This window comes from Jaculus jaculus, chromosome 17 (genome assembly GCF_020740685.1).
Source record: "Jaculus jaculus isolate mJacJac1 chromosome 17, mJacJac1.mat.Y.cur, whole genome shotgun sequence".
Lineage (NCBI taxonomy): Eukaryota > Metazoa > Chordata > Mammalia > Rodentia > Dipodidae > Jaculus > Jaculus jaculus.
Genome location: NC_059118.1, coordinates 21172091 through 21196149, shown reverse-complemented (window position 1 = coordinate 21196149; position 24059 = coordinate 21172091). Strand labels below are relative to the sequence as shown.

General features: G+C 42.7%; 1 protein-coding gene across 1 annotated transcript in view; it reads right to left on the bottom strand.

Annotated features, from left to right (window-relative positions):
- Col6a6 (collagen type VI alpha 6 chain) overlaps positions 1–24059 on the bottom strand; it is a 168539-nt gene that overhangs the window by 49353 nt on the left and 95127 nt on the right. Inside the window, exons 19-24 of the mRNA XM_045136583.1 lie at positions 22131–22196; positions 20787–20840; positions 12495–12530; positions 9878–9940; positions 7063–7125; positions 2262–2324 (exon numbers count right to left, since the gene is read on the bottom strand). Of these exons, the coding sequence (XP_044992518.1) occupies positions 2262–2324; positions 7063–7125; positions 9878–9940; positions 12495–12530; positions 20787–20840; positions 22131–22196 (345 nt within the window). The remainder of the gene's footprint in view (positions 1–2261; positions 2325–7062; positions 7126–9877; positions 9941–12494; positions 12531–20786; positions 20841–22130; positions 22197–24059) is intronic.

Sequence of the window (24059 nt, the reverse complement as noted above, 5' to 3'; positions counted from 1 at the left end):
GCACAGACAACCTGCTTGGGCTGTTCCTCCCCTTCCACCGCTACTCCAGCTCAAGGGTTCATCCATTTATGTCTGTTCTTGAGATCCCCGCGTCTCACTGTCCAGAGCATCTTCCTTTCTCACGCGATATGCATATGTCCATGGAGTCAACACATGCATGCATGCACGCACACACGCACACACACATGGCAACAACACACACACAGAAATGGAAACTTCATTCTCACCAGAGACACCCCTTCTCCAGAGTTAGAACAAAGCTACAATATCAATCATCTCTCGTTCCCACTCTCATTTTCCAGCCATTCTTGCTACGCCACATCCTCCAGAAACCCTTTTCTTTGGAATCCAGTTGGCCCCATCAACTTTGCTTTTTATGACAATGCCAATCAATGGTGTCGGCAGCACCCCTCTGCTGCCCTCCATCACGGGCCTCTGCCAGCAGTTCTCCAATTCAAAGCTAAGCCCTTTGCGTATGCCTCAAGCTTGTTCTGTCAAGAAACAACCTGGGCAGCTACTCTACCCTGAAGAGCTGTTCTAGCTCCTCTGTCTAGTCTTTTCAGCCCCTTGCTTTCTCTTCTCCAATCGTGAACATGCAGAAGTCTCTCCTGTCATTGAAAACAAATGCCCTGCCAGGCGTGGTGGCGCACGCATTTAATCCCAGCACTCAGGAGGCAGAGGTAGGAGGATCACCTTGAGTTCGAGGCCACCCTGAGACTCCATAGTGAATTCCAGGACAGCCTGGGCTACAGTGAGACCCTACCTTGAAAAAACCAGAAAAGAGAGCCATGTGTGGTTGCGCACGCCTTTAATCCCAGCACTTGGGAGGCAGAGGTAGGAGGATCACCAAGAGTTTGAGGCCACCCTGAGACTACATAGTGAATTCCAGGTCAGCCTGGGCTAGAGTGAAATCCTACCTTAAAAAACAACAACAACAACAACAACAACAACAACGAAAAGTATCCCTCAAATCATCCATTCTCCCAGGATGTTTCATCCCCACCCATGCCTTCTTGCACATTGTTCCTTTTAACTGAAATGCCAAAGACTATATCCTCTCTGATGCCTCTTTTTTTTTTTTTTTTTTTTTTTTTTTTTTTTTTTGGTTTTTCGAGGTAGGGTCTCACTCTGGTCCAGGCTGACCTGGAATTAACTCTGTAGTCTCAGGGTGGCCTTGAACTCACGGCGATCCTCCTACCTCTGCCTCCCGAGTGCTGGGATTAAAGGCGTGCGCCACCACACCCGGCTCTGATGCCTCTTTACCCAAGTCTTTTTTAAAAATTTTATTTATTTATTTATTTATTTGAGAGCGACAGACACAGGGAGAAAGACAGATAGAGGGAGAGAGAGAGAATGGGCGCGCCAGGGCTTCCAGCCTCTGCAAACGAACTCCAGACTCGTGCGCCCCCTTGTGCATCTGGCTAACGTGGGACCTGGGGAACCGAGCCTCGAACCGGGGTCCTTAGGCTTCACAGGCAAGCGCTTAACCGCTAAGCCATCTCTCCAGCCTTAAAAAATTTATTGTGAGAAAGAGGTAGAGAGGGGAGGAGAGAGAGAGAGAGGGAGCACGCACAAATAGGCATGCCAGGGCATACCACCTTGTGCATCTAGCTTATGTGGGTCTTGGGGAATTGAACCTGGGGTCCTTTGGCTTTGCAGGCAACTGCCTTAACTGCTAAGCCATCTCTCCAGCCCTATCCAAGCCTTCTAACAATGCTTTCTAACAACACCAGCCTCCCTCATCCTTGCCTACTTTATGTCATTGTCTACTGCCTTGAAGCAGCTCTCAGTTTGGGGGATCGATCTCATGTCTTATGTATCATAACTCTGAGAAGTTTATTCAGTCATAAATATTCACTGAGCCATAAAGAGGCCTTTAGTCTTAAAATGCATCCAACCAATGTTGGTATGAGAGGAGGAAGAAGAAACATAGAATGAAAGTAAAAGGAAGGATGGATGTAGACCAGGGGTTGTGGGGCAGGCCTCGCCAGAATAGCCCTCCTTCCATGCAATCTCTTAGCTGGATGGGGTGTAGCCCCTGGTGAGATTAAGTTGAGCTGGAATCCCTGACCTCATCTTGGTCCACGCCCATGTCCTTAGAGATCGCTGGCTCTCTAAGAACCAAGCCAGGGCTTTGGGGCAATGAGATGTGTTTTTCTTTGTGGTGAAAGGGCTCTGGCCAATCTAGCCAGACACAGTTCTTTTTGAGTAGATAAAACGCTTCAACCTTGGGGGAGGGGGTTAAAAAGAATGTGACCTACTTTATTTCCTTGGCTTCCCAAATGGCCTTGCTTCCCAACTTGTCCTCCAAGTCCAGGAGGCCCCTGAAACAAAACAAGGATTATGAATATAGCAAGACATAGACCAACTTTCCCTTAAAGCATTTACATCTCTTCTAAGAGGAAAATGAGCTGCAGATGGGAGAAGAGTTATGGCCATTCAGATTCCTGCTCTGGAAAAAAGTACCACAGCTGTCAAATAAAGACTAGTAAATAAAAGAAAATGAATAAAGTGATTCATGCCAGATGTTGCCTGAATGATGATCCTTCCTCGTGAGTCTTGTGTTCCAAACAGATTTCAGGTTCTCACCATTGTACTCAGAGACCAGATGTAGCTAAAGTGTCTGCCATTTAAGGAAGGCATTCCAAATGACATTTGCCTAATGAGAAAAAATGCTTTCTACCAAAAGCAAAGGCTCAGCCTTTGTTTGAGGGTAAATATCTTTACAAACTTTTATGAGCTGTACATTGGAAAGCTCAATCGATTTCACTATCAGTGTGGCAAAATATGTTCAGGTAGTACAGGGTAAACATCCTGAGATAGTTTTCAGAAATTCTTAGAAAAGTTGGGCTGGAACAATGGCTTAGCAGTTAAGGTGCTTGCCTGGAAAGCTAAAGGACCCAGGTTTGATTCCCCAGGACCCATGTAAGCCAGATGCACAAGGTGACACATGTGCCTGGAGTTTGTTTTCAGCCTCTAGAGACCATGGAGCATCCATTCTCTCTTTCTCTCTCTCTCTCAAGTAAATTAATAAAAATATTTAGAACCCAGGTGTGGTGGTGCATGCTTTTAATTCCAGCACTTGGGAGGCAGAGGTAGGAGGATCCCAGGGAGCTCGAGGCCAGCCTAAGATTACATAGTGAATTCCAGGACATCCTTGGATATAGCAAAACCCTACTTTGAAAAACCAATAATAATAAATAAATAAATAAATAAAAATAACATTGATAAAAAACATTTGAAAAAAGGAAAACCCCATGTCTAAATTAAAAAAAAAAATCTAAAAAAGGAAGAAAATAGAAAAATCTTTCTTGAGTCTGAGCATAGAGTCTGCCACACTGGAACCATTTCTTGTAAATAACTGTCAAATTAGTACAGGGAGTGGGGTTGATGGACCATCCGATCAACATGCTGTAGAGCAATGAAGTCTGATGACTGAGGGGAGCATTACATATCTTCCTCTGAGTACCAGGGCTTTTCTCAAAATGTGAGCCACAGTCCAGGACATAAAATACCTCTGTTGAGTTGGACAGTGTGTACATAATATGGTAGTAATCACAAACACGTATGTAGTGCTTGCTTCTGCACCTGTGTAATATCAAGCCATTTTAATTTTCACAACATCCAGTGAGGTAGCGACCATGACTCTTCTTTTATGGTAGATTTCTGTTAAATAAATTGCCCAAGGTCACACAGATCATAAGGGACAAGCCTGGAACTCAAATCTAGGCATTTTGGCTCCAGATCCAATGTCTATGACTACTATGCTAAGCTTTGTAAAGATAACAGAAATTCTATGTTCTCAAAGTCTGCATTGAGCAATTATTATATTTCTCTTTTTTTCACTTTTCCTTCCTCCCCTCCCCATCTCCCCCCTCCTCTCTCTTCTTCCCCCCCTTTTTTTATTGAGGCAGGGTGTCATATAGCTCAGGTTGGTCTTGAACTCTTGACCCCCTGGAAATGCAGGTGTCTAGGACCACATCCAGCTAATTACAACTTTTCTAGATGGTGCTTATGTCACTAGTATTATTTAACCAAGAAAGCACAAATGTTTAACTTGAACTTCAATTAAAATTAGAAGTTTGGCCAGGCGTGGTGTTGCACGCCTTTAATCCCAGCACTTGGGAGGCAGAGGCAGGAGGATCACTGTGAGTTCAAGGCCACCCTGAGGCTACATAGTGAATTCCAGGTCTGCCTGGGCTAGAGAGAGACCTTACCACAAAAAAGAAAAAAAATTTAGAAGTTTGGATATAGCTTTCAATTATATTTCTGGGCATTTGGTAATATTAAAATAGTGCTGTGCAGTAAACCAGGGAGGAAACAAACGGGAGACACAAAAGACTATGCTATTCCTTGCAAAGGTCTTTATGGTTGTGCCTCAGAATGTATGTGTGTCTGTCTGTCTCTCTGCCCCTCTCTCTCTCTCTCTCTCTCTCTCTCTCTCTCTCTCTCTATATATATATATATATATATATACACACATATATATATATGTATGTATATATGTATATGTATGTGTGTGCATATATATATACGTATATATAAATACAGATATATACGTGTATATATATACATATATATACGTATATATATACGTATATATATATGCACACACATACATATACATATATACATACATATAGATATACACACGCATATATACATATATACACACACACATATATATATACACACACATATATATATGTATGTATGTATATTTGACAGAGAAAGGGGAGGAGACAGAGAGAGAGAGAGAGAGAGAGAGAGAGAGAGAGAATGGGCATGCTAGGGCTTGTAGCCACTGCAAATAAACTCCAGACACTTACATCCCCTTGTCCATCTGTCTAACATGAGTCCTAGAGACTCGAACCTGGGTCCTTTGGCTTTGCAGGAAAATGCCTTAATTGCTAAGCCATCCCTATTTTCCTCAGTTTATATTTCTTTATATCATGGCCACATATTGGCTGGATGAACACATTTTATGTATGTGGAACACTCCAGCACTGTGTAATTTAATAAGCCTTCAGTATGCCATCCATAGAAATCACATTACTTCTTCTAAATGTATGTCCTGAGGAAAGTTTCACGCCTGCTATTACAGAATACATTTTTCCACTAGAGAGGCAGGTCCTCATGAGCTATAAAACAATATGAAATCTATGGCAATGGGTTTGTAGAGCCAATAAAAAAACAACACCCTCTTGGATATCTGACTATGTTTGTCTCTGTGGTTTTCCTTTGGAAACAACAATTTTGAGCTTCTATTCATCATGTCCTGAACACAGAGAAAATTCCACTCTTTTTTGAAACAGCATTGTAACTGGTTGACAGAGGTATTTTATGAAAACTAAACAAAGAAAATCATGCTTTCTAGCCAGAAAAATGGAAGTGGAGGCTAGAGAGACATGGTACCTTTTGACTCACTGGCAATGCCAATGGGATGAATGATTTATGACTATGAAGCATCTTGCCAAAGGCAAGATTAAAGGGACCCATTCACATAGGGGCACCATGGGGCAAATGGACAGTTAATAGAGTAATAGCACTTGGATACAATTGTAGATTCTGGAGCAAAAGAAAGACTAAGACCTTTGAATTTCAACCCATCTGAATATCAATATTTGATAGTATCAGATGAGATAATAACCCAGTATATGTTTTCTTTGGCATGTACTGCTGTTTACAATAAAAAAGTCTTAATTTGTGGTGCCAGCAAGCTTTTACTGAGCCAAGGATGTAAATAAGGATGTGAATGCAGTATGGTTTCTTAACATCAATTCGATTCTACTGTGAGATGATAAAAGTTTCCATTTTGCTCTGAAGGAGCACTTTCTCATCCAACTTCGAAACAAACATTATCACAGGCCATTGTTAATGTGCTTTGAAATATTATGTCATGCTATACAAGCTTATGCAAATAAGCTCCTTAAATATTCTGGTGATGAGAGAAACCACTTAACAGTTGGGCCAAATGCCCAGTTTAACTAATGGTCACAAAGTAATGCATTCCCTGTATACTACTGTGTGTGGAGAGTGAAATTCACTGCTTGATTCATCACCCAAGTGTATTGAGTGGCATTGTGCCAGGTGCTACTGCCCCAGAGAAAAATGAGACCCAGAGATGTACAAAATTAAACTGTGCTAGAAAAAGGGTGAAGGGGCTGGAGAGATGGCTTAGCAGTTAAGGCGCTTGCCTGCAAAGCCTAAGGACCCATGTTCGATACTCCAGATCCCACGTAAGCCACATGCATAAAAGGTGAGGCAAGCACAAGATTGCATGTGCCCACTAAGGTGGTGCAAGCGTCTGGAGTTTGATTGTGGTGGCTGAGGCCCTGGCATGCCAACTCTTTCTCTCTCTTCTCTGTGTCTCACTCTCTCTAAAAGAAGAAGAAAACTAAGGGTGAAGCCCATGGGGTCTTGCTACTCAAAGAGTGGTCCAGAGGCCTGTAGTAGCAGCATCACCAGAGGCTTGCTCAGCATGCAGAATCTCAGGTCCTCCTGCCCAAGGACTCCTGGATTCAGGATCTGCACTTCAATGTGTTCTCTAGGGGAGTCTCACATGTTTTGAAGAGCGAGAAGCACTGATGTTGGATAATCATTCCCAACCCTGGGTTTATCTATTGTAGTTATTTGGGGGAGGATTCAAGATTATCAATCCCACCATTTTTATTTCACTTCCACAGATCCTGATTTGAGAGTTGTGAGGCAGGCTCCTGGTGGTGGAAAGTTTTAGTCACCCCCAGGGAGGTTCTGACGCACAGCCAGGGTGAGGATCACTAGGGTAGACTTGTCTCTTGGGTGGGAAAAGAGGCTCCAAGAGGCTTGGGAGTGCAAGTGATTTAATGTCACTTAATAGGGAGGAGGAATTCTTTGCCTTAGCTGTGTGGTAGAGGCAGAGGTAGCCAGGAACGATTCCTACCTCTAACGGAATAGCAGTCTCCCCAACAAGATGGGGCCACCACGTTCAATGCAGAAGCAGACAAGAGACCAGCAGGGCATCCACTATAAAGCCAAGATCAAAGCCAAGTGCAGTCAGTTCATTTCTCTCTCCTTACATACCTGGGGACCTTTAATTCCCAGATTTCCTTTTTCTCCTTTTGTACCAGCCTCTCCTCTTGGGCCCTATGGACACAGAATCAAAGTGTTATTGTTCACTACAATAAGAGCCCTTTTAAATTAGCATGCATATAAAAGGTGGAAATGGGAAAGTTTTCCCTTATCTGTGTGGGAGTGTAGTTCAATCTGATGTTCAGCTTTTTGGGTTTTTACAGTGGAAGGGACTGGGAATAAATACAGAATAGCTGAGCTCTTACAATATCACTATCATCTATAGCACCTTCATAATCTGAATCTGCATACTTCTTACATTAAACAAATCTTTTAAAAAATATTTATTGTGTGTGTGTGTGTGTGTGTGTGTGTGTGAGAGAGAGAGAGAGAGAGAGAGATAGAGAGAGAGAGAGAGAGAGAGAGAGAGAGAGAGAGAGAGAGAGAGAGAGGAGGGAGGGAGGGAGAGAGGGAGGGAGGGAGGGAATGGGCACACCAGGACCTCCAGCCATTGTAAAAGAACTCCAAATGCATGTGTCACCTAGTGCATCTGACCTACATGGGTCCTGGGGAATTGAACCATGGACCTTTGGCTTTGCAGACAAATGCCTTAACAGCTAAGCCATCTCTCCAGTTCCATTAAACAAATCTTAATCACACTAATCTAAAACCAGAATATCTAAGTCAATTTTATACTCAATAGCCACACATAAGATGGGTCATTAAGAAGATGTGGCAGCTGGTCAAGATAAAATTTAGGTATTTCTAACTTCTGGAATATTATGTTGCCTCTTAGCTGCGACTTCATATGTTACCCAGAGAAACCTTCATGAAGTATTTGGAATTTTACTTCTAGTTTTAAATTGTGTTGTGAATTATAAAAAAGGGAGGTATATAAAATGGAAGGAGGAATGTTGTAGCATTGCTTGCAGAGCATGAAATAAAGGCAGTTAATCTACTGAGCTGCTTCTGCACAGTCCCAGTGGCAAATATCTTTCACTTAAAAGTAAGAAAATTGAGCTTTACTCAGCTGGGCAAGTAGCGACAAAGAAAAGCCATCAACCTGGAGAGATATAGTGGTCCAAGGGGAAGGCAATTTACCACTCGGAAATTGTGAGAAAATGTGGACAAAGTTTCTCTTCTGGCGTTTAAAGATATTGTGCTCAAGTTCCACGCACCAAGTGGCCAATATATAACGCTTTTATTTTTAACTACTTGTTTTTAAACCTTGGAAAAGCAACCAATGATCGTCTTGCCTATGCCCAACAGTACAGTTATTTCTCATGCATTCAAAACTAAGTTTGGAGATGGAAAAAAAACCAAAAAACTATTGTAGTCTTTTTTCCTTATTCTCCCCCCCCCCCCCCAGTGTTAGGGAGCCAACCCAGGACTTTGCACATGCTGGGCGGATCGTGCCGTGCCGCCCAGCTACCTCCAGTCCTCTAGTGCCTTCCTCTCATCACGGCATTTGCTACCTTCCTCTCCGTCATTTTTTTAGGTGCCATTTTGCTCTCTCTGGCACCTGCTTCCTCTCTGCTCACACGGCCGGTGTGCAGGGCCAGCGGTGGCTTGTTCCTCTCAGAGGAGAAAGTGTTGGAGGCAGCTCCCTGGAGAAGAAAGCTGGGAGGAACGGGCAGAGCGCCATGCTATAGATCACCCTGCTGAAGCCTCCAGCTAGATTGGGAACAATTCTTTCCTAGAGTGGAGCCAGCTTTTCTACACCATGGCCATCCAGAGATGTAACACCAAGCTATTACTATGTTAAACTGACCGCAATTCCCAGATTTCAGGCTCAACATTTTCCTTGGCTCAAGGTCTTCCTGGATTACCCTAACAACCCCAAACCCAGAACATAAGGGTGGCTGCCCAGCATGAGCCTTCCCCGTCCACCTCCTGATGGGGACAGAACTCAGACAAAAGAGACCAAGGGCTGTATGAGTCAAAACCTGACCACTTCCTTTCTTTGTTATCTTGAACGTACTTTAAATATCAGTAACTCTGGAAGTGGCTTGAGGGTTTCTATGGAGGCTTTAGATTTCCCTTTTTTGTTTTTGTTTAAATTTTTTAAAAAGTTTTTTTTGTTACTTTATTAGAGACAGAAGGAGGGAGGGAAGGAAGAGAGAGAGGGAGGGAGGGAAGGAAGAGAGAGAGGGAGGGAAGGAGGGAAGGAAGGCAGAGAGAGAGGGAGGGAAGGAAGGAAGAGAGAGAGGGAGGGAAGGAGGGAAGGAAGGCAGAGAGAGAGGGAGGGAAGGAAGAAAGGGAGAAAGAGAGGGAGGGAAGGAAGGAAGAAAGGGAAGGAGGGAAGAAAGGAAGGAAGAGAGGGGAGGAAGGGTAGGTAGGGAGGGTCCTTTTGCTTTGAAGACAAGCATCTTAACTGCTAAGCCATCTCTCCAGCCCTAATTCACATTTTTTATTAAGTAGAACTTTGTATGGACATATTTATTGGGACCATTATTCCCCTCTTCCCTGACCCTAGTCCACCGAGAGGGCCCTCCCCAGTGGGAATCTCGGTATTCAGCATAGGCTTGTAGTTTATGAGTTGTGAGAGCAGCAGTCGGTCAATGGGGCGGGGTGGGGGGAGGGAGGAAGGGTAATGTCTGTGCCTCTTACAATCTTTCCATCTCCTCTTATGCAAAGTTCCCTGAGCCTTGGTGGCTGTGTTTTAAGTCTCCTGTACTGTTGAGCTCTCAGCATCATTTGGATTTCGACTTTGGTACATTCTGAGTATTCCTGCTGCCCATCACCATCGCCCTGGCAAAGGTCATCAGGTTCTTGTGCACCCAGGTTCTTCTTCCAGATCTCACTTTCTAACTGACCGAATACATACCCGAGGACCTTGGAGTCCTGGTGAGCCATCAAGTCCACGGGGGCCTGCAATCCCAGGCTTTCCCTGTGATGAGAAATAAATCTACTGATGCTACTGCTTGGAAATTTCATTTCCCTTATGTGCAAGATGATAAACATTTTTTCCCCACTTGCAATGGCAATGAAGGATTTTTGCAAAAAAAAAGCACAACCACAACAACAACAACAAAACATATGTAAAGATGAACACAAGGAAGAAAAACGTCTAAAATCTGGGCTGGAGAGATGGCTTAGCAGTTAAGGAACATGCCTGCAAAGCCTAAGGACTCAGGTTCAATTCTCCAGGTCCCATGTAAGCCAGTTGCACATGGTGACACATGCATCTGGAGTTTATTTGCAGTGGCTGGAGGCCCTGGAGTGCTCATTCATATTCTCTCTCTCTCTCTCTCCTTCTTTCCTTCTCTGTCTCTAGTAAATAAAAATAATTTTTTTTTAAGTCTAAGAACTCATCAAACAAAGATGTTGATGTATTTGCCTTCTGTCTTTGCATATGTATGTTTTCGTATTCATACAAATCCTACTTTTTCAAAAAATGGATAATGCTATATCTATCTTGAGTATGTACATTAAAAAGAACTCACAATTTACATTCTTTCCAAACATCCAGTTATCTTACAACAATATATTTATATTCAAATACATTTAAAAAAAAACCCTAAGGATTGAAAAATTAAGCATTCTCTTCACACTGTTCTCAGATTCTATCAGAAAGGATTCCAAACAGATCAAGGAAGCATGAAGACAGCTTAACGAACTGTTAGGATAGCTTAGGGTTGCATCACAGTTGATATAATTACATATAGTTGGATATGATTAAGTACCCCTCATTCATATATTTTCTTAGAAATCCAAAAGAACTTGCTCAGTGTCTTTTTTCTCTGATCTCATCGACTTAGGCCATGTTGCGGTCTTTACTACTTTTTGTGGATGTCCCATGTGGAACCATGCTATGAGCTGAGTGAATCCACCCTCCCAAGTGCACATATGCTGGAATGTGATGTCTTAGGAGGTGGGACCTTTGCTAAGTGACTAAGTCACAAAAGCCCCACCTCACAAGTGTGGTTAGAGGCTTTCTAAAGGGCTTCAGGAGGCTATGAGCTCTGTCTACTGTGTGAGGATGCAGCAAAAAGGTATTAGTTTCGAAGCAGAGGAGCAAGCTCTCAGCAGACACTAAACCTTCTGAGGACTTGACCTGATCCTTCCCAATCTCTATAACTAGAAATAGAAAAAATCTGTTCATAAATGACTCAGCCTAAGGCATTTTGGCATAACGTTTGGTATAGATTGAGACAAAGTATGTGGGAAAGAGGCAATGTCTGAATGATAATTTCTCTTTGTATGTCTGAAAAGTGTTGGATTTATACTCACATATAGTTTAGTTAGGTATAAAATTCTGGGTTATACCTTTTCTCTACCTTTAAGATATTACTTTGTTGTTCTCTTTAACATTTTTGACTAGAAGTCTGCTATAATCTACTATATTCCTTCTTTCTTGAGTAAAACTGTCTTTTTTTCTGCTAGTGCTTAAGGAGTTCTTTTATCCTTAGAATTTTGGAGTTTCACCATGACATGATGGAATGAAGGCATTATCTTCATTGTGGTTTTTATTTTTTAAATATTTATTTGAGAAAGAAAAAGATTCAGATAGAGAATGGGCACGCCAGGGCCTCTAGCCACTGCACACAAACTCCAGACACATGTACTGCATTGTACGTGGGTACTGGGAATGGAACCTGGGTCCTTAGGCTTCTCAGGCAAGCATCTTAACTGATAGGCCATCTCTCCAGCCCCTTCACTGTGTTTTGTTTTTGTTTTTGTTATTTTGAGGTAGGGTTTCACTCTAGCCCAGGCTGACATGAACTTCACTATGTAGCCTCTTAGGGTGGCCTTGAACTCACAGCGATCCTACCACCTCTGCCTCCTGAGTGCTAGGATTAAAAGTGTTCACCACTACACCCAGCTATAGAGAGAATGGGCATGCCCCAGGGCCTCTACCTGCCTCAAACAGACGCCAGATGCATGTATCACCCTCACTGTAGTTTTGATCTGAGGATGTGTGTTTTTTAAAATTCTAAGTCACAACTGCTCTTTCATGAATAGTTGTGTTTTCATGAACCATGCAGAATATATCATCAACATGTGCAAAAGGTACACAATATGGCCTTGGATCTAACTTTCTAATGAAAGCGTTCTAGCTCCTACTCACTTTACCTTAAGGCTTAATCTTTTTTTCTTGGTTTATATAGGGTTTCATAGAATTTATCAGCTTGACAACTGTCTGAGCAAAAATGTAAAAGTTTACTTGAAGCTATCACACTTTGTATTTGAAAACCAAGCGAAGCTAAATTTATTAATAATACATGGGCTAAATATCACCTTTGATAAATTTTTAAATCATCTGTGTGCAAATTTTTAAGTTTGAATTCTTGAAATTATAGCCTAAAATTTTCTAACATTGTTTTCCATAACCGATTGCATCAAAAAAGCAAAAGCAAGATGGGAAGAGATAGCAGTTTTGATTTTAGCTCCTTGATTAGACATAGATTATCATTTGGAGTGAAGAAAATAAAATCACAGACCTGTGGGCCAGGATGTCCTCTTTGTCCATGAGCAACCTAAAATAAGAGAAAAAAATTAGATGTTTTTAATTAAGAAAAAAATGCCTTTTTATAGTTGATTTAAATTAGTACTGAATATCTTATGGCACTGATGGAAATAATAATTCCCATATACCATTCCATTATCCACTTCACTGTGAAAGCAGAACATTAACAACTCTGAATTTGTATCCTAGGGCAATAAGTAATTGAAATCACAGCCAACCTAACGCTAGAGATATCTATGAGAACAGGTTGTGGTCAATAATCTGCCACTCACTAAGCTTTCTTGGGGTCATTCAACAGCTGCATAATTGACTGATTTGAATTTTATATTTTCCCCAAGCACTACCAAATAAGCCAGAAATCAGGCATGAACCAGCTGGAAGATGGGATGCCAGAAGAAAACCTTGTGAGAATTGGATCCAGGAACTTTATAATAGATTAAGCTCAGAAACTAAAGATAGTCCAACTAGTTTTGTTTTATAATGTGGGTTACCAGTAAGGAATGAATCAACCAGGACATTCAAAAATTACTCTATTCTGTATATTGATAAAATATTCAGCCAAAAATAATGTCACTGTCCAGTCAAGTCAACTTTTCACTTTACATAAGGTGAGAGTTTGAGGTATGCTCCCTTATCAATATGCCATAGCTCAGAAGGACAAGTGATAATGACATTTTAGCTATCTTTGTCAGTAAGGTCATAGCAAAACACTTAACTGGGATGTACAAGTTTCAACAGTCATCAGACAACATTGTCTTGATGGAAACTTCTCGGAAATATTCTGAATGGCCAGTGTTGCCCACTTTAAATTCTGCTAACTATATTTCAAAATCTGTTACTTAAGAAGCAAAACTGTTTGGGAAATATTCCTGTTTCTTTCAAATAAGGATGAGTTCTCATGAAAGTCTAAATCTTTCTTGTCAGAGGAAGGAAAAGTAGGCATTTCCACTCCTTTAGCTCAAGGGTTTGTTCCCATTCACTTCACTTCAGTGTCATTCAGAAAAATACCTACAAGTGGAATTTTTAAAATTATGTACTTATTTGAGAGAGGGAGTGAGGAAGAGGCAGAGAGAGGATGGGCATGCCAGGGCCTCCAGCCACTGCAAGTGAACTCCAGATGCATGTGCCACCTTGTGCATCTGGCTTACATGGGTTCTGGGGAATTGAACCTAGAACCTTAGGCTTTGCAAGCAAGCACCTTAACTGCTAAGCCATTTCTCCAGCCCTAAAAGTGAATTTTTTAATCAGAAAAGTTATTGGCACCCTTTGAAGGGCATTAAATGGGAACATGAAGGTATCAATCACAAAGCTTTCAATCCCATGAGATGCTTCCTTTTTGGGTCTTGGGGGATGAGAGAGAAGAATTATAAACTTTTACACAGCAGAGTGCACCACATGCCATAGGAAAAGGGAAGGTAGAGAGATCAGTTTCAAAGACAGTAATTGTATGCAGTTGTTCAGATCCAGAGAAGTCTTCCCAGGGGAAAAGGTTTTTGAGATGGGCTTCAGAGGATGGGTAGGAATCATCCTCTGGACAGAAGTGCAGGCTTGGGCCAGGGTGTAGGAGACAGACCCTGAGGATACTCAGCACCCACCAAAGCAGAGATCCAGAAGCTCCTAAGAGCTCATCACTGAAGTCGATTTAAAACACACCCATTATTGCTCAGGGAATTTTGCACAAGAAGAGGCGGAAAGATTGTAAGAGCCACAGGTTGAGGCATCATGCCCAGAGGCATTTCCTCCCCCCACCCCCAGCAATTAACTGACTGCTGCTACCACAACGCATAAACCACAGCCCCATGGGGAATACCTATAACCCTACTGAGGAGGGTCCCCAATGGAATAGGGGCAGGGACAAGGGAAAAGAGGGTACCAACACATGATGTATCTTTACGAAATATGTTGTTAATAATAATAATCAAACACTAAAAGACAACAAAACAAAAAAAAAAGTTCAGGGTAGATGAACTTCCAATTTGCCTGCCTTGACTCCATTATCAGGTACTGTCAATAAGGCCATCAGGGTCAGAAGCATGGGACAAGGGGGAAGCAGCAGAGTTACTAGGCTGCAAACACTAGATGGGGTGGGGGGCGTTGTCCCACCCTTGGCAGACACCCCTGGGATCCATGCAGCTAATGTACATGGCCAGACCAGTTTGATGCAGATACATCTGGGTGCAGCAGCAGAACTGAGAGAAATGCTATATTCTAAAATATTTTTTTAAATTTTTTATTTATTTGAGGGAGGGAAAGAGAAACAGGCAGAGAGAGATTGAAAGAGAGAGAATGGGCATGCCAGGGCCTACGGCCACTAGAAACGAACTCCAGACACATGCATCACCGTGTGCCATCTGGCTTACATGGGTCCTGGGGAATCGAACTGAGGTCCTTCGGCTTTGCAGGCAAGCGCCTTAATCACTAAGCCATCTCTCCAGCCCAGGAATGCTATGCTCTATCAATATAAGGAGCTGACAAGTACTGGGAACGTATCTCAACTCAGGAGGGCTTAAGTTCACAGTCCCAGTTACTCATGTAAAATTTTGGATGAGACGGAGACAGGAGGATCCCTGGGGCTTGCTAGGCATGCATTCTACCACAGTGGTGAGTTCCAGGCCAATGAAAGGCCCGTCTCCAAGGACGTCGATGGCATCACCGAAGTGGATACCCAAGGCTGTCCTCTAGCCTCCTCACACGTGGGCTCCTGCATACACATGCTCACGTACACTCACATATTAAAAAGATAAAAGGACCCAGCACTCGGGAGGCAGAGGTAGGAGGATCGCCGAGAGTTCAAGGCCACCCTGAGACTACATAGTGAATTCCAGGTCAGCCTGAGCCAGAGTGAGACCCTACCTCGAAAAAAAAAGGAAAAAAAAAAAAAAGATAAAAGGACATCTAGTAAAGCTTACAGGATGGAGGACAGACTCCACGTGAAGAGAGTTCCTCTAGTTCACTGTCATGTTGCTGAAACATCATCGGCAAACACTTCCTCCTGTGTGTCTAAGATCTGATTTTGAAAGAGCTTGATGAAAATAGGTCACTAGGACACATATTTATCATATCCCTGCTTCTTCCAAGACACTGGGTGGGGCAAGTTAAGCAATACCCAACTCATGCCCCTAACCCAAGAAGCAGATTTTTTAAAAATGATTTACTTGAGAGAGAGAAAAAAGAGGCAGATGGGGGCAGGGGGAATGGACGGGCCAGGGCCTCCAGCCACTGCAAAACAAATTCCAGAAGCATATGTCACTTTGTGCATCTGGCTTTACCTGGGTATTGGGAAATCAAACCTAAGTCATTAGGCTTTGCAGGCCAAGCCGAGCCATCTCTCCAGCCCCACATTATGCGTTTTGATCATAATGGCTACCCATTAAATTCTTTTGTCTTCCTACTCATGACCCCTCCACCGAACCCCTGCTGACGTTGCAGTGAAAGGCTTAGGTGGTTTTCTTTCTAAAAATAGTCATTTTGTTTTAAAAATACTTTATTTTTAAATATCTCATTACAGGGAATATATACAATAAACATTTAAACACCTCTCCAAACCATCCATAGAGAAATAACTATTAGTGGGCTGGAGAGATGACTTAGTGGTTAAGGCACTCGCCTGTGAAGCCTAAGGACCCAGGTTTGATTCTCTGGTGCCCCTGTAAGCCAGATGTACAAAGTAGTGCATGCATCTGGAGTTCATTTGCAGTTGGCTAGAGGTCCTGGCACATCCATTCTCTCTATCTGCTTCTCTCTCTCAAGTAAATAAAAATAAAATATAAAAAGTAAATAACTATCCATATGAAACATCTTAATAATAATAAACATAAAAAGGAAATAGCTATTATTAAAATTATTAAAATATTTATGTTGTGTATATGTGGATGGTATGGATAAATATGTGTGTTCGTCTGTATGGGTGCACATGCATGTGGAACCATGTTGATGCTAATTGTCTTACTTTCTACTTTAGGTTTTTTTAAATATCTATTGTTATATTTTTTTTCTCTTCTCTTCTCTTTTTGAGAGAGAGAGGGAAAATGGGTGCGCCAGGGCCTTCCAGCTCCTGTGAATGAAGGCCAGATACATGCATCCTCTTATGGGCATGTGCAACATTGCATGTTCTCATCACTGTTGCATCTGACTGTATGTGGGATCTGGAGGATTTGAAAAGGAGTCCTTACGCTGCGCAGGTGAGCGCCTTAATTGCTAAGGCATCTCTCCAGCCCCATGAGTATTTTTCTTTTTAAAAAATATTTTTATTTGAGAGAAACACACACACACAGTGGGCAAGGAGGGAGGGAGGGAGGGAGGGAGAGAGAGAAAAAGAGAATGAGAATATGGACACACCAGGGCCCCTGCCACTGCAAACAAAGTCCAGATGCATGCACATCTTCGTGCATCTGGCTTTGCGTGGGTACCAAGAAATAGAACCCAGGCTGTCAGGCTTTGTAAGAAAGTGCCTTTAATTGATGAACCACCTCTGCAGTCCTCCACTTTAGTCTGGGGCAGGATCTTTCACTGAACCTGTAGCTCACTGGCTTGGCTGTGCACTCTATATCCTAGCTAGCCAGAAGTCCCAGGTATTTTCCTGTCCATGCCTCCCCAGTGCCTTCACACCCAGCTTCTACATGGGTACTGGGGATCCAAACTCAGGTCTTCATACCTGTGTGTGTGGCAAGCACTTTACCCACTGAGCTATCTTCCAAGCCCCAGAAATAATGATTATTTAACATTTGATAATCACAATTCCTGGCAGCTTCTTAGGACATTGTTTCAGACAGAATTCTAGTGAGTGACACCTTTGGTAGGAAAGAAATCATACTATTGTGTTATTTCAAAACTTAAATGTTATACTTAATTTTACTTGAATAAAGAAAAAGTAAAACTATAGTGGCATGACTGTCATGGTGGAAACCAACTGCCCTCTAATTGGACTGGAGGCCTGCTCCATGGGAGGGAATACATTCCTGATACTGAAAACTTAAAACAGGGGTAGTCATGAGCCCTAGGGGTATAACATCTGCTGCTGTCTGGCTCAATGAATATACTATGCTCATCCAACTGCCCAGTAAGCACTTCTCTTAATGTTCATACCCATATGTTAATGCTACTCTCACTTTTGGTAGAGAACCTTCTCTTTTCAGATGGCAGTGACCTTGGGATGACTCAGAAGGCATCATGGTGCTGGAAAAAATTGACAGAGGAGTGCTCAGCACTGAAATATCTCGATCACACCTTCCAAGGCTCAGGGTCCATTGTGGAAGAGTTGGCGGAAAGAATGTAAGAGCCAAAGGAAGGGTAGGACTCCTTACAACATTCTCCCCCCAGACACAAAATGGCCTGGATATCCATGACCTTACAGTGCTTGACACTATCTACATAAGACCATCATAATAGGTGGAAAAGATCATGACATCAAAATAAAAGACTGAGAGGGGGAGGGGATATAATGGAGAGTGGAGTTTTAAAGGCAAAAGTGGGGGGGGGCATTACCATGGGATACTGTTAACAGTCATGGAAATTGTTAATAAAAAATTAATTAATTAAAAAAAGAAAAAGTAATAAAACAGAAGACATTCAAAGTCAGATAAGATAATTTCTATTTTGCGATGCATCGTTTTTCAAACTTCTATACCTCCCTAAGTGCTACCGATTCTTTTCTTTTGTGGTCTATTGTCTTATGCAATTTGTTGAACTTTTTTTCAGAGCAAAAAAGTTGGGTTCATTTCTTTAAGATGAACTGTTTTCCACCTATTTCCTTGAATAATTCCCTAATGAGGGTATAGTTGCCTTTTGGACATAATTTTTCTTCTCTCTCTTACAGTTTCTGGTCATCTAATCATCTGATTCGCTGACAGGTAAGCTCAGCCCTGTTTCTAACAGTCACCATCTTTGAAGGGGACCACCTATGTGCTGTCCAACCCACGACAACCGGAGCTGGAACAGGGCCAGAAAAGTCACATGGATACGCTATCCTGCACACTTCACCATAAAATGAATTCTTTGGCTGGAGAGATGGCTTAGCAGTTAAGGCATTTGCCTGCAAAGCCAAAGTATCCCGGTTCGATTCCCCAGGACCCATGTAAGCCAGAGGCACAAGATGGTACATACATCTGGAGTTTGTTTGCAGTGGCTGGAGGCCCTGACATGCCCATTCTCTCTCTCTCTCTGTCTCTTTCCCTCTTTTTCTCCCTCAAATAAATAAACATATTAAAAATAAATAAAATGAATTTTTGCTTCTACTCTAAGGTTCCATCTTCTTCCAACTTTTGGCATTTAAGAGATTCAAGGAACTCACAGGAAGTCCCTTACATCACAGCTTCTCTCTGTTGTGACAGTCACTGCCATCCTCCATTGTTCACAGCCCCCATTACCCAGCTCCCCATTATTTCCAGCCTCCATGGCCACCCCTGCTGGTTGAAGATAACAATAATAATAATAATAACAATAACAATAATAATAATAATAATACCACCATACTCTTCAGTTGCCCATCCTCTTGGTCTCCTTTACTGAGTTTCTATGGACATATTCCCTGTTCCTCTTGAAATATGCACTTAAAATGTGCATTGTCCATCTTATTGATCTCCTTTGCTGAGTTTCTATGGACATATTCCCTGTTCCTCTTGAAATCTGTACTTAAAATGTGCAGATTACCCACCAGTTCTTTCCTGGCTCATGATAGTTACTTTTAGAGATATCTGATCCTGGCTTGAGAGCTAAACTGACCTGCATCTGCTTTCCAAATCCTTCCTCCCTAGGGTACAGATGTAAAAATACTTGGCCGGTGTTAGTCATATTTTTGGTTTCAAGCTGTGGTCATGGTTTCTCTATTTTTAATTAGCTAGTCGGTTAATTTTCAGCAAGTTGTACAAGAAAGGAATAGTGCAGAGAGTATCCCAGCTCCATCATTTTTAATAGCAAGCTCTGCTTTTATTCCTGAAGTCCACAGCTCCATCTGTCACCCCAGGGGAAGGTCAGAGTTCTGAGTTTAACTAGTACATGGCACTATAAAGACAGTCTCTAGAGGCCACATGTGCCAGGATGGATACTATTCTTCACATTGAAAAATGTTTTGCAGGGGTAGGTAAATCTACGAGTGCCCTTTGAGAAAGCTCAGTGACAAGCACCCATGTCTTCTTTATCTGTCTCTGTCAGACAGCATTAGCAAAGCGCTTGGCTAACATTCCCATCCTGCACATTCTAAATGGAATCTTCATCCTTCTTTCCATTCTCTCTGCCTTGCAGACAAAGTGGGTACACTTCAAGTTACAAAAAATATTTTGATGCTTCTATAAACTACTTCTGCTCAGAAAATACAATGCATCATAAACGTGCGGCACTTAGCTGGTTTCATTTGTGCTCAATTTAGAGATGTTTTACATTTTGAGGAGGGGAAATGAGGCAAGGCTGAATAGCTAGACAGAATGGAAAAGAAAATTCTACGAAACAAGACAAAAACAGGCCTAATTTAGACTCTGGTGCAGGTGTGGAAGTGAATCCCACTAAATATTTTCTTTTTATTGGCTAAAGATTTTCTGTTATATAATCTTTCTATTTTCCTAAGCAATTGAGCATGGAACTTTTTTTAAAGCATGTATTTAAACAATAACAAAAGAAAACAAAATTAAAAAGACATAAACCAAAATTACACACAATAGATTTCATAACAAGCAACTGAATTTCACTCTCTGTTACATGCTTACTGGAGATCTTTTCATCTTTTATTTTACTATCTTTAAATATATATATATTTTATTTACTTGCAAGGAGAGAGAAGAGAGGAGGAGGAAGAAGGAATGAGAATGGGCACGTCAGAGCCTCTAGCCACTGCCAATGAACTTTAGATAAATGCACCATTCTGTGCATCTGGCTTTACATGGGTACCAGGTTGTTAGGCTTTGCAGACAAACACCTCAACATCTCCCCAGCACCTAGTGCTAAATTTGGCAGATAGTGGAACCCGGACCAATGGTGATATAACTGGCAATCTCAGACAACCTTGAAAGCAGGCCAAACCTCTTCCACATTGCCCCTGGCTGGCTACTTCCTCTGTTTTGCTGTATCTCCCCTCAGCCAGCACTTTTCTACTTCAGCTTTGGGGCTGTTTCCCAAGTCCATAGCCAGCCCCATTCAGAGCCATCTGCTAAGTCAGTTTCCCCAACACAGCAATCCACAGTGACCATCCCAGCACCTCCCTCCATGACCCCCCCGCCAGCACAGCGTGGGCCTCGGGAGCCATGGATCTACAGGTACCACACAGAGGGGCTCTTACCATCTTTCTTCTGGAGCCAGGAGTCCCAGGGGAGCCTGGCCAGCCTCTTCTACCCTGTCAAAGGAACACAGATGGGTGTGGCAATTTTTTAAAAATTTTATTTGAGAGAGAGAGAGAGGGCACATGAAAATTGGCTCCAGGGCTTCAACCCCTAAAATCTAATTGAACTCCTGATGTTTGTACCACCTAGTTGGCATGTTTGACTTTGCACTTGCCTCCCCTTTGTGTATCTGGCGAGATCATGAACATGGGTACTTAGACTTCGCAAGCAAGCGCCTGAGTCACTAAGCCATCTCTCCAGGCCAGTGGTGGCAGTTCTAACTTTTACAGACTGACAGATGGTCATCCCCCTCTCTCCCTGCAATGTGCTGTTAGCCTCCATTGGTCACAAATGTCCTCCTGAAACTCATGACCCACATGGACATGTCAACACTAGTGCCATGGGGTCTCACTGGCATTGTCTAACTTGGGATTGGGGCACAGGGCACAGGGTATTCAAGTTAAACTACTACTCATTAAAGTCTCTACCTTTAGGGATTCACTCTCGTTAAACTGTGTAGATTAACACCCTCCTGCAAATAAATTCTCGTGATTTTCATGTGTTTTACCAAAATTCAGAAGAATGGGGTAAATTAATGAGTCTAGAAAAGATAAAAATAGACTGTCTACCATGTTTTTCAAATGAGAAAAGTAAGGTTTCCATAAAGTGCTCCCAGGGCAGAAAGCTGGCCATGAACAGAGACTGAGGAAGGAGTGAGCCCCGCCCCCCAAAGGCCAGTTCTTCCCTCCATGTCAAACACCTTCCCCAGGTGGAGTCATCATCCAGATTAAAAAAAAAATCTTGAAGAACAGGGTAAGGTGACCAAATTGTGACTTGTGAGATATCATGAGAAAAATCCCAAGAGATTTGCCTTGAGGGAGTAAGCCATCCTCCAGGCCTTGTTCTTGCCATCACCTGCTAAGAGGTCAACGTCTTCTCAGAATGTATGTGCTCTGGGTCCTGGGATGGCCAAGAACTCTTGCTCAAACAGCTTTCTTTTAAAAAAGAAAACTACTAAATTAACTAGTCTTTCATTTTAACTTAAAGTTTAAATCTTTGCATTCATGAATGGTGAACCAATTCTCCCCAAATTTATAAGATGAGACTGTTCCTTATATCCCACCGTAGCAAATAAGCAAGAATGAGTTCGTTTTGCTCCTAACAATAGGTTTCCAGTACCAAGTACATTTGCTCCGATTCAAAGTTACTTATCAGGCATTTTGTATTCTTTTGCTATGGACCTGAGCCCCATAGCCACTGCGTCAGCATTTTGCAAGGCTACTTCCAGATGCCCACATAATTACCTGCCTTCCACGGTCTCCTTGTGAGCCCTTGGGTCCTTGGATGCTATTGTCAAGTCCAGGAATTCCCTACGGGGGAGGGGTGGGGTGGGGAATAAAGAGAATGATGAATAGGTCTTTAGCAGATTTTGAATTTGACAAGAGAAGGCAGAAAAGGTTGAAGTGAAAAGTGGCTCACAGGTATTCTATTTCCCTCTTCATCTGACACGAGCAGATTCAGAGTGAAGCCCTGAGGGGCGTGTGGGGAGCAAGCAAGAGCTCACCAGGTGAGCAACAGGATATGGCCTGTGTCTATGTTGGGTTCCTTAGTGCCCCTGCTGGCAACCTCCGCCCCTTCTCAATTTTTTCTTTGTTTGGAACCTTGGCAAAAAAAAAAAAAAAAAAAAAAAAAAAAAAAGAAAATGGTACTTGAGAACTGGTATGGTTTTTGTTTTGTTTTGTCTTATGCACATGTATAAGGTAGTGTATGTGCAAGGTGTGTGTGTATGTGTGTGTGTGTGCAGTATATGCATGTGTGTATGCAGATGTGCACATGCCAGGTACACATGCAAAGGACCAGAGGAGAACATCCTCTTCAGCCATCCACTTCTCTCTCACTGAGCCCGGGGCTGCTATCTTTGGATCAGACTGGCTGACCAGCAGCCCCAGGGGTTCTCCAGTCTCCAGTCTCCATCACAGGACTGGGGTTACAGGTGTGCATGGCCATGCCTGGTTATCTACCATGGGTGCTGTAATCAGATTCAGGACAAATCAAGGCCCTGGCTTGAGTATAGGCAGCTCTCTTCTGGCTGCTGCATCATCTCCCTAGCCTGAGAATTGGAAGCTAGCTTGCTTGTTCCCTCCTTCTCTTCCCTCCTCCCTCCCTCCCTTCCTTCCAACTCTCCTTTCTCCCCCAGGGGAAAGGTCAACAATGGTGACAGGTCCTACCACAATTACACAAGTACACTGACAGATGCCCAAGGTGACCCCTGACAGGGCTGGAGAGATGGCTCAGTGCTTCCCTGCAAAGGTTAAGGATCCAGGTTCGATTTCCCAAGACTCACATAAGATAGATACACAAGGCGGCACATGTGTTTGGAGTTTGCAGTGGTTGGAAGGCCTGGCGTGCCTGTTTTCTTTCTCTATCTCCCTCTTTCTCTCTCTCAAATAAACAAACAAAATATTTAAAAAATATACACGGCCCCTGGCACACCTCCCATTTCTCCCAGGTGGGATCCCTCGGCACACTTCCCGCTTTTCCTTCAAATGGAAACATTCCCTCCTGGAAGGAGGAGGAAAGCTCAAAAGACTCAAAGCTCAGGAAGTTACAAGACTCATAAGTTCCTTCCCCCGAGGCTCCTTAAGCAGGAAGGCCTGCTGAGAGAAGAGGCTCTTCAGTGAAGCTGCCTGCAAGGTGGGCAGGGAGAGCCAGGGACGCAGCATTTGTGTACGGCCACTCATGCGGGGCTGGTCTCTTCAGAAATGCAGCTGCCTGTGGTCACCTGTGTTCCTTGAAGCAACCCCTCCCATGGTCCTGTAACAAACTCACTGGTTTACCAAGCTGGACAAAGTGAGATTGTTTCTCTGGCCTATCACTGTGTTTATTCATGTCTCCTGAGGGAAAGTCACATACCTCGCTGTCCCCATATCCTATTTTTCCATAGGCTCATTTCTGGTTTTCAGGAAAACCTAGAATCCTAAGCTTCTCCCAATATTCATGCAGTCATTTCAGCAGAAACTGATTGAAAAATAAGTGGATATTATATGATTCTTAGTTGCTCAAACAAACAAAAAAGCTTTTTAATTTGAGTTGTAAGGACCATAGTGGCATTGTGTCTCCAGGGTGCTGAGGCAATCAATTGAACCAGTCAATTTGCTCAATGTTCCAATAAATGGAGAAGGGGATCAATGATCCTATCCTGCTGAGAGCCAGCTGCCAGGCTGTTCTGCTGA